The 13,202-nt window shown below is 37.0% G+C and overlaps 1 protein-coding gene across 1 annotated transcript; it reads left to right on the forward strand.

Annotated features, from left to right (window-relative positions):
• Positions 1–7,736: 7,736 nt before the first annotated feature.
• LOC110620525 (growth-regulating factor 4) lies at positions 7,737–13,135 on the forward strand. Its single transcript, XM_021764298.2, has 4 exons — positions 7,737–8,451; positions 9,412–9,766; positions 12,396–12,802; positions 12,883–13,135. Exons 1-4 carry the CDS (start codon positions 8,226–8,228, stop codon positions 12,942–12,944), a joined length of 1,050 nt encoding a protein of 349 aa, XP_021619990.1. The 5' UTR covers positions 7,737–8,225; the 3' UTR covers positions 12,945–13,135.
• The last annotated feature ends 67 nt before the right edge of the window (positions 13,136–13,202 follow it).

The following is a 13,202-nucleotide window of genomic DNA, read 5'->3' on the forward strand; positions in this document are numbered from 1 at the left end:
ATTGTACAAATTAAGAGTGAAATACAAGAATACTCAAAATTTTCCCAAAAATCTTCATGGTATCAGAGCCTTTTTCCTGATTTTTTGGGTTCAAATTCAATTTTTCCTCTTTAGGGTTTCAAAACCCTAGATTTACTTTTTTGGTACTAACCCATTTAGGAGCCCTTCACTCTCTCACCGCCGGCACCAGAAGAACCGCCGGACTGCCGCCGGCCGACCGACCTGCTCCGACGCCGGAAAAGCTTGCGCGTGAGGCTCACGCGCCACCTCTTCCCGGCGCGTGACCCGGCGCTTCCTGGCGCGTGACCCACCGTCTGTCACTGCTTCGCCGCTCCGATCACTCCGGCGACGATTCCGACCATCTTCCGGCCTTCCCGTGCTGTTACCCGGTCTTTTTGGTGAATCAATTGGGCTCTCTTGTGTGTACAACCTTGGGTACCTCATATTCTTTCAGGGTTCATAAATCTTTACTATGGCAGAAGGTAAAAGGGTCTCGATTCCTAACTCTGATAATCCTTCCTTGCAAATTAGTCCCATAAAACTTGATGGAACCAACTATCTTGCTTGGTCAAGGTCTTGTTTGTTGTTTATCAAGGCTAGAGGGCTGCAGGGTTATGTCACTGGTAATAAAAAGCAACCTGATGAGCGTGATCCAGATTTTCCTCAATGGGACTCAAATAATTGTCTTGTTATGACATGGTTACTGAACTCGATGCAACCTAATATCTCTAAGTCCTATTTGTTAATTGATACTGCTGCAAAAATATGGAAAGCTTTGTCCTTAACTTATTCCAAGATTGGGAATGATGCCCAAATTTATGATATTCGGAATAAGATTCATGGTACTAAGCAAGGAGAAATGACTATCTCCCAATTTTATTCTGAGTTATGTGGCTTATGGCAGGAACTTGATTACTATCAAGACTTTCAGGCAGACTGCATTGGAGATACAGTCAAATTTCAGAGAATGATTGAAAAGGAGCGGGTCTATGATTTTCTTGCAGGGTTGAATAATGAATATGATCCAATTCGAGTCCAAGTGTTGGGAAGAAATCCTTTTCCTTCTCTACAAGAGGCCCACGCTCATGTTCAACAAGAGGAAAGTCGTCGACATGCTATGCTCTATACTGCACCAGTTGAAAAGGCTGGGTTGACTACTAGTTTGAGCACACCACAGCCTCCTACTTCTGAGAAAGATCAATTACACTGTGACTATTGTGGGAAACCGAGGCATACCAAAGAGACTTGTTGGAAGTTACATGGTCGTCCCACTAGAGGTCGTGGAGGAAAACGAGGTACCTCTAGAAATCAAGCTAATTTAGCAGAAACTGTGGAGGAGCCTTTTAAGGAGACAACAACGACTGAGTTTCTTTCCGCTAATGAACTTCAGAGTCTCAAGCGCCTCTTGTCTCATATTGACACCTCTTCATCCTCTGGTGCCACATCTAACTTTGTAAAGTCAGGTAATGCTTCCTCTTTTAATAATGTTCCATGGATTATCGATTCTGGTGCGAATAGACATATGACAGGCTCTTCTAAAGGCTTTCTCAATTATTCCCCTTCTCTAACCAAAGATAGTGTCAGAATTGCTGATGGCTCTTTTACTCCAATATCCGGAACAGGTTCTGTTATTTGCACATCCAACATTAAATTATCATCTGTCCTTCATGTTCCCCACTTTCCTGTCAACCTTTTATCTGTCAGTGCTATCACTAATGCCCTTAACTGTAAACTTGAATTCTTTCCTGATCATTGTGTTATTCAGGATCTTCGCACAGGGAAGAGGATTGGCAATGGTAGGCTGCATGATGGCTTATACATGTTGGAGAGTGATCCGGGTTCTTCGATATCTCAAGCTTGTTTTGGAGAAAATAAGGATGTCAATCGGGAAATAATACAATGGCACCGGCGATTAGGACATCCATCATTTTTTGTCTTAGAAAAACTTTATCCTGATTTGTTTGCTAAAACCCAGTTTGGCTCTTTATTTTGTGATGCTTGTGAGTATGCTAAACACACTAGAACATCCTATCCTTTGAGTCATAATAAAAGTCAAATTCCTTTTGCAACTATTCATTCTGATGTTTGGGGGCCTACTCAAACTGTCTCTTTATCTGGTAATCGATGGTTTGTCACCTTTATTGATTGTTGCACTCGAATGACTTGGGTCTATCTGATTAAAGCTAAAAGTGATGTTTTTTCTTGTTTTCAATCTTTTCATAAGATGATTTGTACTCAATTTGATACTAAGGTGAAAATTTTGAGAACTGACAATGGAAGAGAATACATGGATAGTAGCTTTTCTGCCTATTTGGAGAGTAATGGGATAGTACACCAGACTAGTTGTCCTTATACTAGTGCTCAAAATGGCGTTGCTGAGAGAAAAAATAGACATCTATTGGAGGTAGCTCGATCTCTTATGTTCACCATGAATCTACCCAAAGCATATTGGGGAGATGCAGTTCTTGTATCTGCTTACCTTATAAATAGAATGCCTCTCAAGACCCTTGACTTTATGAGTCCTTTGGCAGTTCTACAAGGGAAGAATTCATACGTTGTTCCACCAAAAGTATTTGGGTGTGTTTGTTTTGTCCATACTAGAACGGCAGGGAAATTGGACCCCAAGGCCCTTAAATGTGTGTTTGTTGGGTATTCTCCGACACAGAAGGGATATAGGTGTTATCACCCTCCCTCTAGAAAATACTTAGTCAGTATGGATGTTACCTTTCGAGAAACTGAACCCTACTTCAATACCACCCACTCACCTCTTCAGGGGGAGAATACTGAGCAAGAAGAGGTGATCCAAAATTGTGTGATTCCGGATAATATGGTTCAACTAGAGAGTTTGAGTTCTAATCAACAGGGGGAGATGTCCAATCAGGGAGGAAGAATTGGTCGTTTGGACAAGCCAGATTTGAGAAGGTATTCAAGGAGAGACAAGGCAGAAGAAGCCATTATGCAGTCTACTCAGAGTCAAGAATCTTCTTCTGGTGAGTTATCCACAACTCTTGAATGCTTCAATGATTTAGATAAACCGATTGCACAAAGAAAAGGGGTCAGATCTTGTACTAAACATCCTATTTCTAACTTTGTTTCTTATGAATCCTTGTCTCCTTCCTATAGAGCCTTTGCCTTGTCTATTTCCTCTGTGTCTATTCCACAGGATTGGAAGAAAGCTCTTGCAGAACCTAAATGGAAGGAAGCAATGATTGAAGAGATGAAAGCATTGGCTAAAAATGAGACCTGGGAGCTCGTCACTCTTCCACCTGGAAAGAAACTCGTTGGCTGTAAGTGGGTGTTCACAGTGAAACACAAAGCTGATGGTACAATTGAACGATTTAAGGCCAGATTGGTTGCTAAAGGTTTCACCCAAACCTATGGAGTGGATTATCAAGAGACATTTGCCCCAGTTGCAAAAATGAATTCAATCAGAGTTCTGTTATCTTGCGCGGCCAACTTGGACTGGGACTTGCAACAGTTTGATGTGAAGAATGCTTTCCTCCATGGAGATTTAGAGGAAGAAGTATTCATGGAAATTCCTCCTGGGTTCGCTGATGAGAAGACACAAGGAAAGGTGTGCAAGTTAAAAAAGGCTTTGTATGGGCTAAAACAATCTCCCAGAGCTTGGTTTGACAGGTTTAGCAGAGCCATGATGTCCTTCGGTTACCAACAAAGCAATGCTGATCACACTCTGTTTATCAAACATCATAAGGGTAAGACCACCCTTCTTATTGTGTATGTTGATGATATAGTGGTGACAGGTGATGACAAAGAGGAAATGGCTCAACTAAAGAGGTTGTTAGCTCAGGAATTTGAAATCAAAGATCTGGGAAAACTGCAATATTTTCTAGGTATCGAGGTGGCTAGATCAGAAAAAGGAATTTTCATCTCTCAAAGAAAGTACATTCTGGATCTTTTGGGAGAAACTGGTATGATGGGGTGTAAACCAGCAGAATCTCCCATCGAAAGTAATCACAAGCTGAAAGCAGGAACTGGTGAGTCCGTGGATATTGGAAGATATCAGAGATTGGTAGGAAGGTTGATTTATCTCTCACACACTCGACCGGATATAGCCTATGCTGTTAGCTTAGTCAGCCAATTCATGCATGACCCTCGCGAGACTCATATGCAAGCTGTACTTCGCATCTTGAGATACCTAAAGTCTGCGCCAGGGAAAGGGCTTCTTTATTCCAAACATGGTCATCTCCGAATTGAAACTTTTACAGATGCAGATTGGGCAGGATCTCTCGATGACAGGAGATCCACATCTGGCTACTGCACAGTTGTGGGGGGAAACCTTGTCACTTGGAGGAGTAAAAAACAAAGTGTTGTTGCTCGGTCAAGTGCGGAAGCAGAATATAGAGCAATGGCCCAAGGAGTGTGTGAACTCTTATGGTTGCAGAAGTTATTGGAAGAGTTGAGATTGTCCGAGAGAGACAAGATAACCTTGTATTGTGACAATAAAGCTGCTATAAGTATAGCACAAAACCCAGTCCAACATGACCGAACGAAGCACATTGAAATTGATCGGCACTTCATTAAAGAAAAATTAACAGACGGTGTCTTGAGCCTAGTTCATGTGACTTCTACTGAGCAACTTGCGGATGTGTTTACTAAAGGGCTTAACAACAAGATCTATCATAATCTGATTTGCAAGTTGGGCATGTGTGACATCTTTGCACCAACTTGAGGGGGAGTGTTGACTTATTTGCTAATCCTAATTGATTCTAGAGATTTGATGTGATTTGATTAGGATCCTTAATTATCTCTGTAATTATTATTTGATTATTTGCTTCCTGTTTAGATAGATTCTTTGTGTATAAATAGTCATGTAGACATATTGTACAAATTAAGAGTGAAATACAAGAATACTCAAAATTTTCCCAAAAATCTTCAAGAATAACAAAATTATTTTAAGATATTTGGAAATCTTTAAAAGAAAAAGCTTTCTATTTTTTTTTTTCCTTATAGTGGTGAGCTCATGACAATATCTATATGCAAATGCAATGATGTTCATGTGGATGGTCTGGTAGATTTACAGATTACATGGGTTGGGTTGAACACATATAATACTCATGAGAGAGTCAGATTTTTGGAGTTTGGTATGACAAAAGAGTTTGAAGATACAATGATGGTTGCTTTCAGATGAGGCATTTGCTTGTTTTTTAGTTTTTAGTTTACTTTTAACCAAATCATTCCCTCAGTTCCTTCCTTCTGCTGTTGTACGGACACTGAGAGGATCCTCATCTTTGTGTTTTGTGTGGCCACAAGATTGTAGACCGGATATTTGATGCCAGCTAAGCCATAACCCAATAATTATTTTTTTAATATTAAATTATTTAAAAATTACTAATGATATATATAAAAAATAAAAAATAAATATTTTAAAATTTTAAGAGTGGTATATAATTTTGGGTACAAATATTTTAAAACGACAGTTATGTAGTAATAAAATATTGGGAAAATGAATGTGAGAAATGATGTAGAAATGTCGTTGTTGAAAGCTGGGGGGGGAAATAGTAGAATCCAGCTATTGAAGTGAATTGTTGATGATGGGATGCCCACATATAATGTTGGTGGCTGCCTCCCATTCTCAACACCAAAAGAAAAATGATAAAAGAAGACTCCATCACATCAACAACCACCTTTCACTTCTTGCTTTCCTCACAGTCAAGTTTCCATATGGAGAATATGGTAAGTTTTGGTCTCCATCATCTTTATATCTTTATACACAGTCTCCCCTTCCTCCTCCATGGCTGCCTAACCATATTTCGGTTTGATTCTGACTAGTTTTGTGTTGAATTTCAATTTGGAACTGCTGATTTACTTTCGGATCAAAACCGCGATTTTATTGGATTTCACAGTCCAAATCTTTTTTTAATATAAAATATTAGGATTCAATTTCATTTAGTACATTTTTTTAATAAATTAACTGAGGTATGTAAGTCTTGGTTCGAAATGGAAGTCCACGGTGGCTCACATAGCATGTGATTTTTGAAGTAGGAAAAAATATTTGTTGTTTCAAAAATAATAAGTTATTAAAATATGATAAATATAAAATTTTAGGGATTATATTATAATTTATTATTATTTTTTAATTTAATTTAATTTTTTTAATTATAATCATGTCGAGTTAAAAAATTATTTAATTTTATTTTTTAAATTTTTAAATTTTAAATTTTAAATATAAATATGAATTAATTTAAAGATTTTAAAAATAATTTGACAATATATAAATTATAAATTTTTTTATTAAAATTAATTAAAATAAATAATTAAAATTGAAATAAATGTGAAATTTTTAATTTATTTTTTAAAATTTTAAAATTAAAATATAAATGTAAAGTGATAAAATTTTAAATTTTTTTCTTAATAAACCAAAAATCATAAAAAAAAGAAAGATAGGTTTTGTGTTTGCCTTACATTAGTTGTCCTCTCCCTAACCAACACGTGAATGAGGGCCCACTACTCATTAACGCGCTCTAAGTATTACTTCACTTTCATTATATAAATAAAATAATGTACTTATAAATCTTCAAATGTAAAAAATTTTAAATTCATATATATATATAAATATTTTTTATTTATAGCACCATTTTTTTTAAATATTATAAATTTACGAGTAAATATTGTGTTGTCACTTTCCAATTAGTGTACAAGACAAAAAAATATTGTGTCATATTTATTTTGTTTTATATTAATTAAAAAATACAAATATGGGCTAACTTCTGGAATTAATCATTGCATTTTTTAAATGGAATAAAAGGTTTAAATTAAAATTAAAATTATTTTGCTATTGAGTTGGACAACGACCCAACTGATAACCGTGTTTGGTGAATGACGAATGGTCAATTCGCTGCTTCATTTTTCTTTTTTAAATGGTTGAACAAGCTTGTCATTTTACCATATACTATTTGATTTGGTTTAGTTGATTTTGAAATTTAAAAAATAAAATAAATTAAGATTTATAATAATTTAAATTAAATTAAACTAAATTAATAATATTTTATTTTGAATATTAATTATATTTAAATTTAATTGTATAATTTTTATCCACAGTCACTGCAAAATTTAAACAAAAAATCAAATAATCTTTATAATATAAAATTAAATGTAAATAACGAGTAAAATACCGAACCAAGAGAAAGGCTTGGGGAAAGTTAGCGGTGATAAAATCAAGAAGTGGTCCATGAATTGTGAATAGGTTTTAATCCAATACAATGATACGGATTGGGATTTATGGACCCCACAATCCTTTTTGACAGTGTTTTGATGGGCCCCGCCCTCCAATGTCACCTGCATCCCGGCAAGCAACCGGTGACTTTCTAATGGTTTTACAGGTTGATATTTTAGGTTGGTTTTTCATTCCGGGCCTGATGAGCTATCCGGCCCATCACGTGTGGTTGCTGTCGGATAAAGCCTAGGGGAGACTCGCTGGCAATGGGTGCGCCTAGGGGACAAATCATGAGCCTTTGACGTCTAAATGCTACTTTGCTTGAATCCATGAATTCCAGTTACCACTTCTCCCAAAATTAATTAGTCAGTATAATCACATCTTCTGAAAATTATTATTAATTTTAAGTTTAAATTATTATTTTTATAAATATATATTTAAATAATTTGTTATTTTCAATACAGAAATGATAAACAGAGTCTAACACCATGGTCAAGTGGCAACCACTTGAACTAGTGGTGGATCCAAGGCCATTGAACCAAAATCTGCCAAGGAAAAAAGAAAAGTACAACAGCCAATGGAAAAAAGGAAAAAGAAAATGAAATCAAATTGCCCACAAAAACAGATTCAGTGAATTGGCCAAGTGAAAACACAAAAATTCTCTGTAATCTGAAAAAGGTTTTGGGTTTATAATCATGCAATTAGTTGGAAGCTCTTCATTAATGCAAATGCAAATGCCGTTGTCTCCCCACAATAAAATCAGACCAAACTTGGCCTTGAGGATCCCCTCAAAGACACTGTCCTGCTCCCTTTTCCCAACACAACAACCTCTACTCAGACACTCAGACTGTGACGCGCACAAACACACATATACATATATACACACACTCGCATACAGTGCTAAATGGTCGAGACACAGCCTGATCTGTGTCCCATCTCCCTCCTCCCTGTCCTGGTCCATGTTTGAGCTTCTGGGTCTGGAAGGTATACTTAGTAGTAGCAGTAATACTAGTAGTTGAAAGTGGTGGCGTCGGCGGCGGTGGCGGTGGAGATGAATAGTGGTGGTGGAGGTGGGGTGGGGGGAGTCACTGGGGGGTTGGGGACTGGGGTGTTGGCAATGAGGTCTCCATTTACAGTGTCTCAGTGGCAAGAACTAGAGCACCAAGCTTTGATTTTTAAGTACATGATGGCTGGTTTGCCTGTGCCACCTGATCTTGTGCTACCCATTCAAAAGAGCTTTGAGTCCATTTCTCATAGATTTTTTCACCATCCCACCGGTGAGCAAGTTCTCTAATTGTTTGAACATTGTGTGTTTGTCAACTGTCTCTATTGCCTTGGTCATCTGATTTTTCGGTTTCTTGATTGAAAATTTTCAGTCCAGTGGTGCTTGATTTGATTTGGGAATCTTTCTGTGTATCCATCTCTTTTTCTCACTTCTTTTTGGAATCAAACCTTGGGGTCTGTTCATAATAACTGTGATTTTTTTTTTCTCGAACAAATCTATCTTGTTCTTCCGAAAACTTTTGCTTTGTGTGTTTCCTGTTTCTGTGTTGTTGTTTTCGATTGGCTAGATGTAGAACAAGTTTGAAAGAAAATAGTACTTTTTCTTGGATTTTATTCTTCAACTCTTCTCTTGCTTTTTTATTCTTTATTTTATTTTTTTGAAAGAGAATAGATAAGCGAGAGCTGTTATATTCATTGATTTTCAATGTCGGAAGATATATGGAGAACACCCTTTTGCCCCATAAATTTGTTGACTTAAATCACTGTTGGGATCATGGTTTAGGAAACACTTGATCAATATAAATCAGCTTTTAGGGACAAAGACTGGAGATTTTGACACTTTTGCATTAATTTCTGCAAGAAAAAGTTCAGTGTCAAAGTATTATTGTTTCAACACAAACTTTTCTTGCTAAGACCATTGCTTGGTTGTCTTCTTTATTCCCAGAATTTGACAATTATATTCACCTCCCACTTTGGGTTTTACTAATTTTTAACATCATGCTTTAAGCTGATTCTCGTAGTTGTCTATGTGATATTGTTAATGACTAGATGATGAGATGCAGTGTACTTCTTCTATAATTAGTTGATAGTGATATAATATTATGACACCGATTATTAAGCTTATAGTGTTCTAAGCAGAATGAATTATCATGTCCTCATTCTCCTGATTCTTCTCACCATAAATGTTGAATTGTTTGTTTTATATAGTATCACTTTTAAGCATAATTTTGCAGTGGGATATTGCTCCTTTTATGGGAAGAAGGTTGACCCGGAGCCGGGACGATGCAGGAGGACTGATGGTAAGAAATGGAGGTGCTCCAAAGATGCATACCCAGACTCCAAGTATTGTGAGCGCCACATGCACCGTGGCCGCAACCGTTCAAGAAAGCCTGTGGAATCACAAACCATGACACAGTCATCGTCCACTGTGACATCACTGACTGTTACTGGAAGCAGCAGTGGGACTGGAAGCTTCCAGAATCTTCCGCTGCGTACCTTTGGTAATCTCCAGGGCACTGGTTCTGGAACTAACCAATCCCATTATAATATGGACTCCGTTCCCTTTGGGATCCCTAGCAAAGATTACAGGTATTGCTTCTTGTCTGTATGCATATATATGTATCAGTTCTTTTATTTGGATAGGCTAGGAAATCAGAAGTAACTTGAAGCCTGACCACTTGAGAGCAAAGCTCTATTGCTACTTAAGGAGGATTATTGTATTATTTAGGAAAGGACAAGAATAAACATATAATTCAGGTTTTGGTTTCATGGTAGAGAATTTAAATCTGTTCAGTTGTTGTGTACATCAGATTCCTCCTTTGTTGGGGGTAAAATTTTGTAGCAGATGGTAGATTTTGGTTGATTGTTATCTGCAAGTGGAAACCTTACAATCAATTTTCAAGTTTCTGTCAGGCTCTGGGTTCTGGGCCCTGGTGTCTACAAGGGGGAGGACCTCTGTAGCCCTGGTGTCTACAAGAGGGAGGACCTTTGTAGTGTCAGAACAGAATGTATTTTTGTTTGTCAGCCTTGCTCTTACCATGCAGTTCTGCTTTATCTATAGAAATAATGCTAGAATTCTGACAGCCACTAGGAATTGTCTTCAGCACATGAATGGTTGCAAAGTTATGAGCTCTCTTCAGTTTCTGTCTAGAGGAACAGATGAGAGAGATAAAAAGGGTAGGTCTACACAGCACATTTATATGTGCAAGGATAGCCTGCAATTTTCAGAATAAAAAGAAGCGTCAGTTTCTGCCTGAATTTTGGTGTTCCTATAGGAAACTCTGCAGAGTGTACTTGTTATTTTTACCCTTTTTTTTGGCATCTCAAGCTATGTCTGCGCTCTGCAGGCAACAAAACTATTTACTTCCTTGTACTTGATGGTTAAAGGCTTATGGTTTTTCTATATGTGAAATATGTATGGATATAAAGTTCTTAAGGTGTTGATTCTTTTTCGGTGTTCACACTTCCTGCTGTATGCAGTAAATTTTGGGAAGCTTTATCTGTTCATTCTGTTGTCAGGTGTAGTGTTTAGGCCCATTGTGTGTGGTAGGATTGTATAGCAGATGAACTGCATGAGCTTTTCAATTTTTAGCTAGGCCAGGTTTATGGGCCCTCTTGATAACAGTTGTAAATCTGTTGTCTTTGCCGAGTCTTATGTCTCTGTCTTTTCTTAGGTCTCTAACCTCTGCTTTCGCTTTCCCTTTTTGCTGTTAGATAATTCTGGCATGTACTCTGAAGTCTGAATTGTCTTGAGTGTGCTAAACTAGTGGTAGCTTCCTTTGCAGTTTCTGTTGAAATGTAAAGATAAAAGAGGGTGGATTATCAGTTTTTACAGAAAATTTATATAGAAGGATTATCTGCCTTAAATATTTCAAAAAATGTCCGTTGATTATCTCTTTACGATTAAGCGGTGTTAAAAAGATTTTCTAAATTTCTACACTCTTTATATCTGTCTGCAACATGTTACTGCTAAAGCTATTATGATATGCAGGTATTGTTGGATATTACTCTTAGCATTTATTTGCTGTTTTTTCCTCTCTTGTTCACCTTTTTTCATTAAATTCTTAAAACTGCTTTTGTCAATTGGTAGATGTAACATGTTATATTATTTGGTTTATTCGTGTTTGAGATACTTGCTCTAGATGAAAATTCTGTTAGGGATGCCAATGGAATTCCATCTTTCAAGCTTCTCTTTCATTCTTTTACTTTGTAGACGTTAATATATGTGTAGCTTGTGTGGGACACAAGCCACTGAAAAGCAGGTATTGCAACTTAATTATGATTGAGCTTATAGTTGTTGAAATTGTGTGGTTACTAGATACGATAATGTTTTATTGGACAATTTATTCGGTTTGTTCTCCGGTTGGTCTAAAGGCAAGAATCTCAATACTGTTGTATTCCTGTATGGCAGTAGATTTTAAAGTTACTTGATTTTTTTGTATTTTCTCTATCAATTCCTTCTGTAAAACTTAGAATATTTTCTTCTTCTTCTTCTTCTAAGTATTTAGCACTTGATGCAATAATGCATTTCATCAATTCTCGGCTACGGGAAGTACTTTAAATTCTTTTTTGAGGGCAAATGATTTCATGATAGATATTGGACCTCTTGAATGGCACAACAAATTTTCTTCTTGTTGAATGATTTATTTATTTTAGTGAAAGCTGTTTTAGAATTAATGCTGAAAATTTGAGGTTTTCTAGAGGCTAAAATGAGCAAGAATTTAGGGTTTGTGAAAACATGGAACTAAGATGAGAAACTGACAGGAAGAGAAGCTCTGTAAATTATGAACAGTAAAATGAAGGGAAAATTATTATTTAGTCCCTCTAGTATGGCGAAACTAACTAGTTAGTCCTGGTGTATAAGGATTTGACTGCCAAAAAAGTAAACTTTATTAAGTATTCCTATAGAATCTAGGCTTTTCCAGCAAATTTGAAATTACAAAATTTGTCCATGCAAGACATAATCTAAAAGTGCTAGAAAGAGTACTATAGTAACACATTAATTAGGGGGATGTTGAATTTTTACTTGTATTTGACTATGAATATTATGAATTCCTTTTACTTGTATTCCTCATCCTGCAGCATTCATTGCTTGCTTCTTCATTTTATGCTTTTCTTTAAATTTCATGCTTTTGTTATTTTGCATCGTCTGTGCTATAATTTGTAGTTGCAACTCAGTTTTTAAAAAGAAGATTTCTCTTAATGGATGCTGAAACAGGTATGGTCAAGGACTCAAGTCCGAGGTTGGTGAGCATAGTTTCTTCTCTGAAGCCTCAGGAAGCAACAGAGGCCTCCAGATTGACTCACAGCTAGACAGTGCTTGGCCTTTGATGCAATCCAGAATCTCATCATTTCCCACGTCGAAGTCCACTGATAATTCAATGTTGCAGAATGATTATCCCCAGCATTCATTTTTTAGTGGTGGATTTGCCACTGGGGAGCTTGTGAAGCAGGGTGGCCAGTCTCTTCGGCCCTTCTTCGATGAGTGGCCTAAAACCAGGGATTCTTGGTCTGGCTTTGAAGATGACAGATCCAACCCAACTTCATTCTCTACAACCCGCCTTTCAATATCCACTCCCATGGCTTCATCCGACTTGTCCACGCCAAGTTCTCGTTCACCACACGGTGAGACTCGAAACGATGACTATAATTCTCAGAAATTCCCATCTCTTTTCTGAATCCTCCATTTTGATATTTTGCTACAGATAACATAGACGGCATGTCAAGGACTGATGGCTCTGTTGCAGAATGCCCTGGCAAATTGTAACAGTATTTAACAGGTGGAAGCTCGAAAAGATCGGTTTATCACTTGATGTAGTTTGATTTTTAATCATGGTTAAACCTGTTGCGAGTTATCTCATAGATGCTTGTGTAATGCACACATTTGAAAGCTTTGCAAACTCCAGATTTTAGTTGTGGAATAAAACAAACTCAGGCTGTGGTGATTGAGAAACCAAAGACATTGAGTTTTGTAGAGTGGCAATTTTTAATCACTATTATTAATGCTTTGAATAGTAAAGAAGCC

The sequence above is a fragment of the Manihot esculenta genome, chromosome 8 (genome assembly GCF_001659605.2).
Source record: "Manihot esculenta cultivar AM560-2 chromosome 8, M.esculenta_v8, whole genome shotgun sequence".
NCBI lineage: Eukaryota > Viridiplantae > Streptophyta > Magnoliopsida > Malpighiales > Euphorbiaceae > Manihot > Manihot esculenta.

Excerpts from the sequence above, each read along its gene's own strand:
- LOC110620525 (XM_021764298.2), top strand. The coding sequence starts at position 8,226 with ATGAATAGTGGTGGTGGAGGTGGGGTGGGGGGAGTCACTGGGGGGTTG. Across the intron at positions 8,452-9,411 it reads ATTTTTTCACCATCCCACCG|TGGGATATTGCTCCTTTTAT; the intron begins GTGAGCAAGTTC and ends ATAATTTTGCAG. Across the intron at positions 12,803-12,882 it reads AAGTTCTCGTTCACCACACG|ATAACATAGACGGCATGTCA; the intron begins GTGAGACTCGAA and ends ATTTTGCTACAG.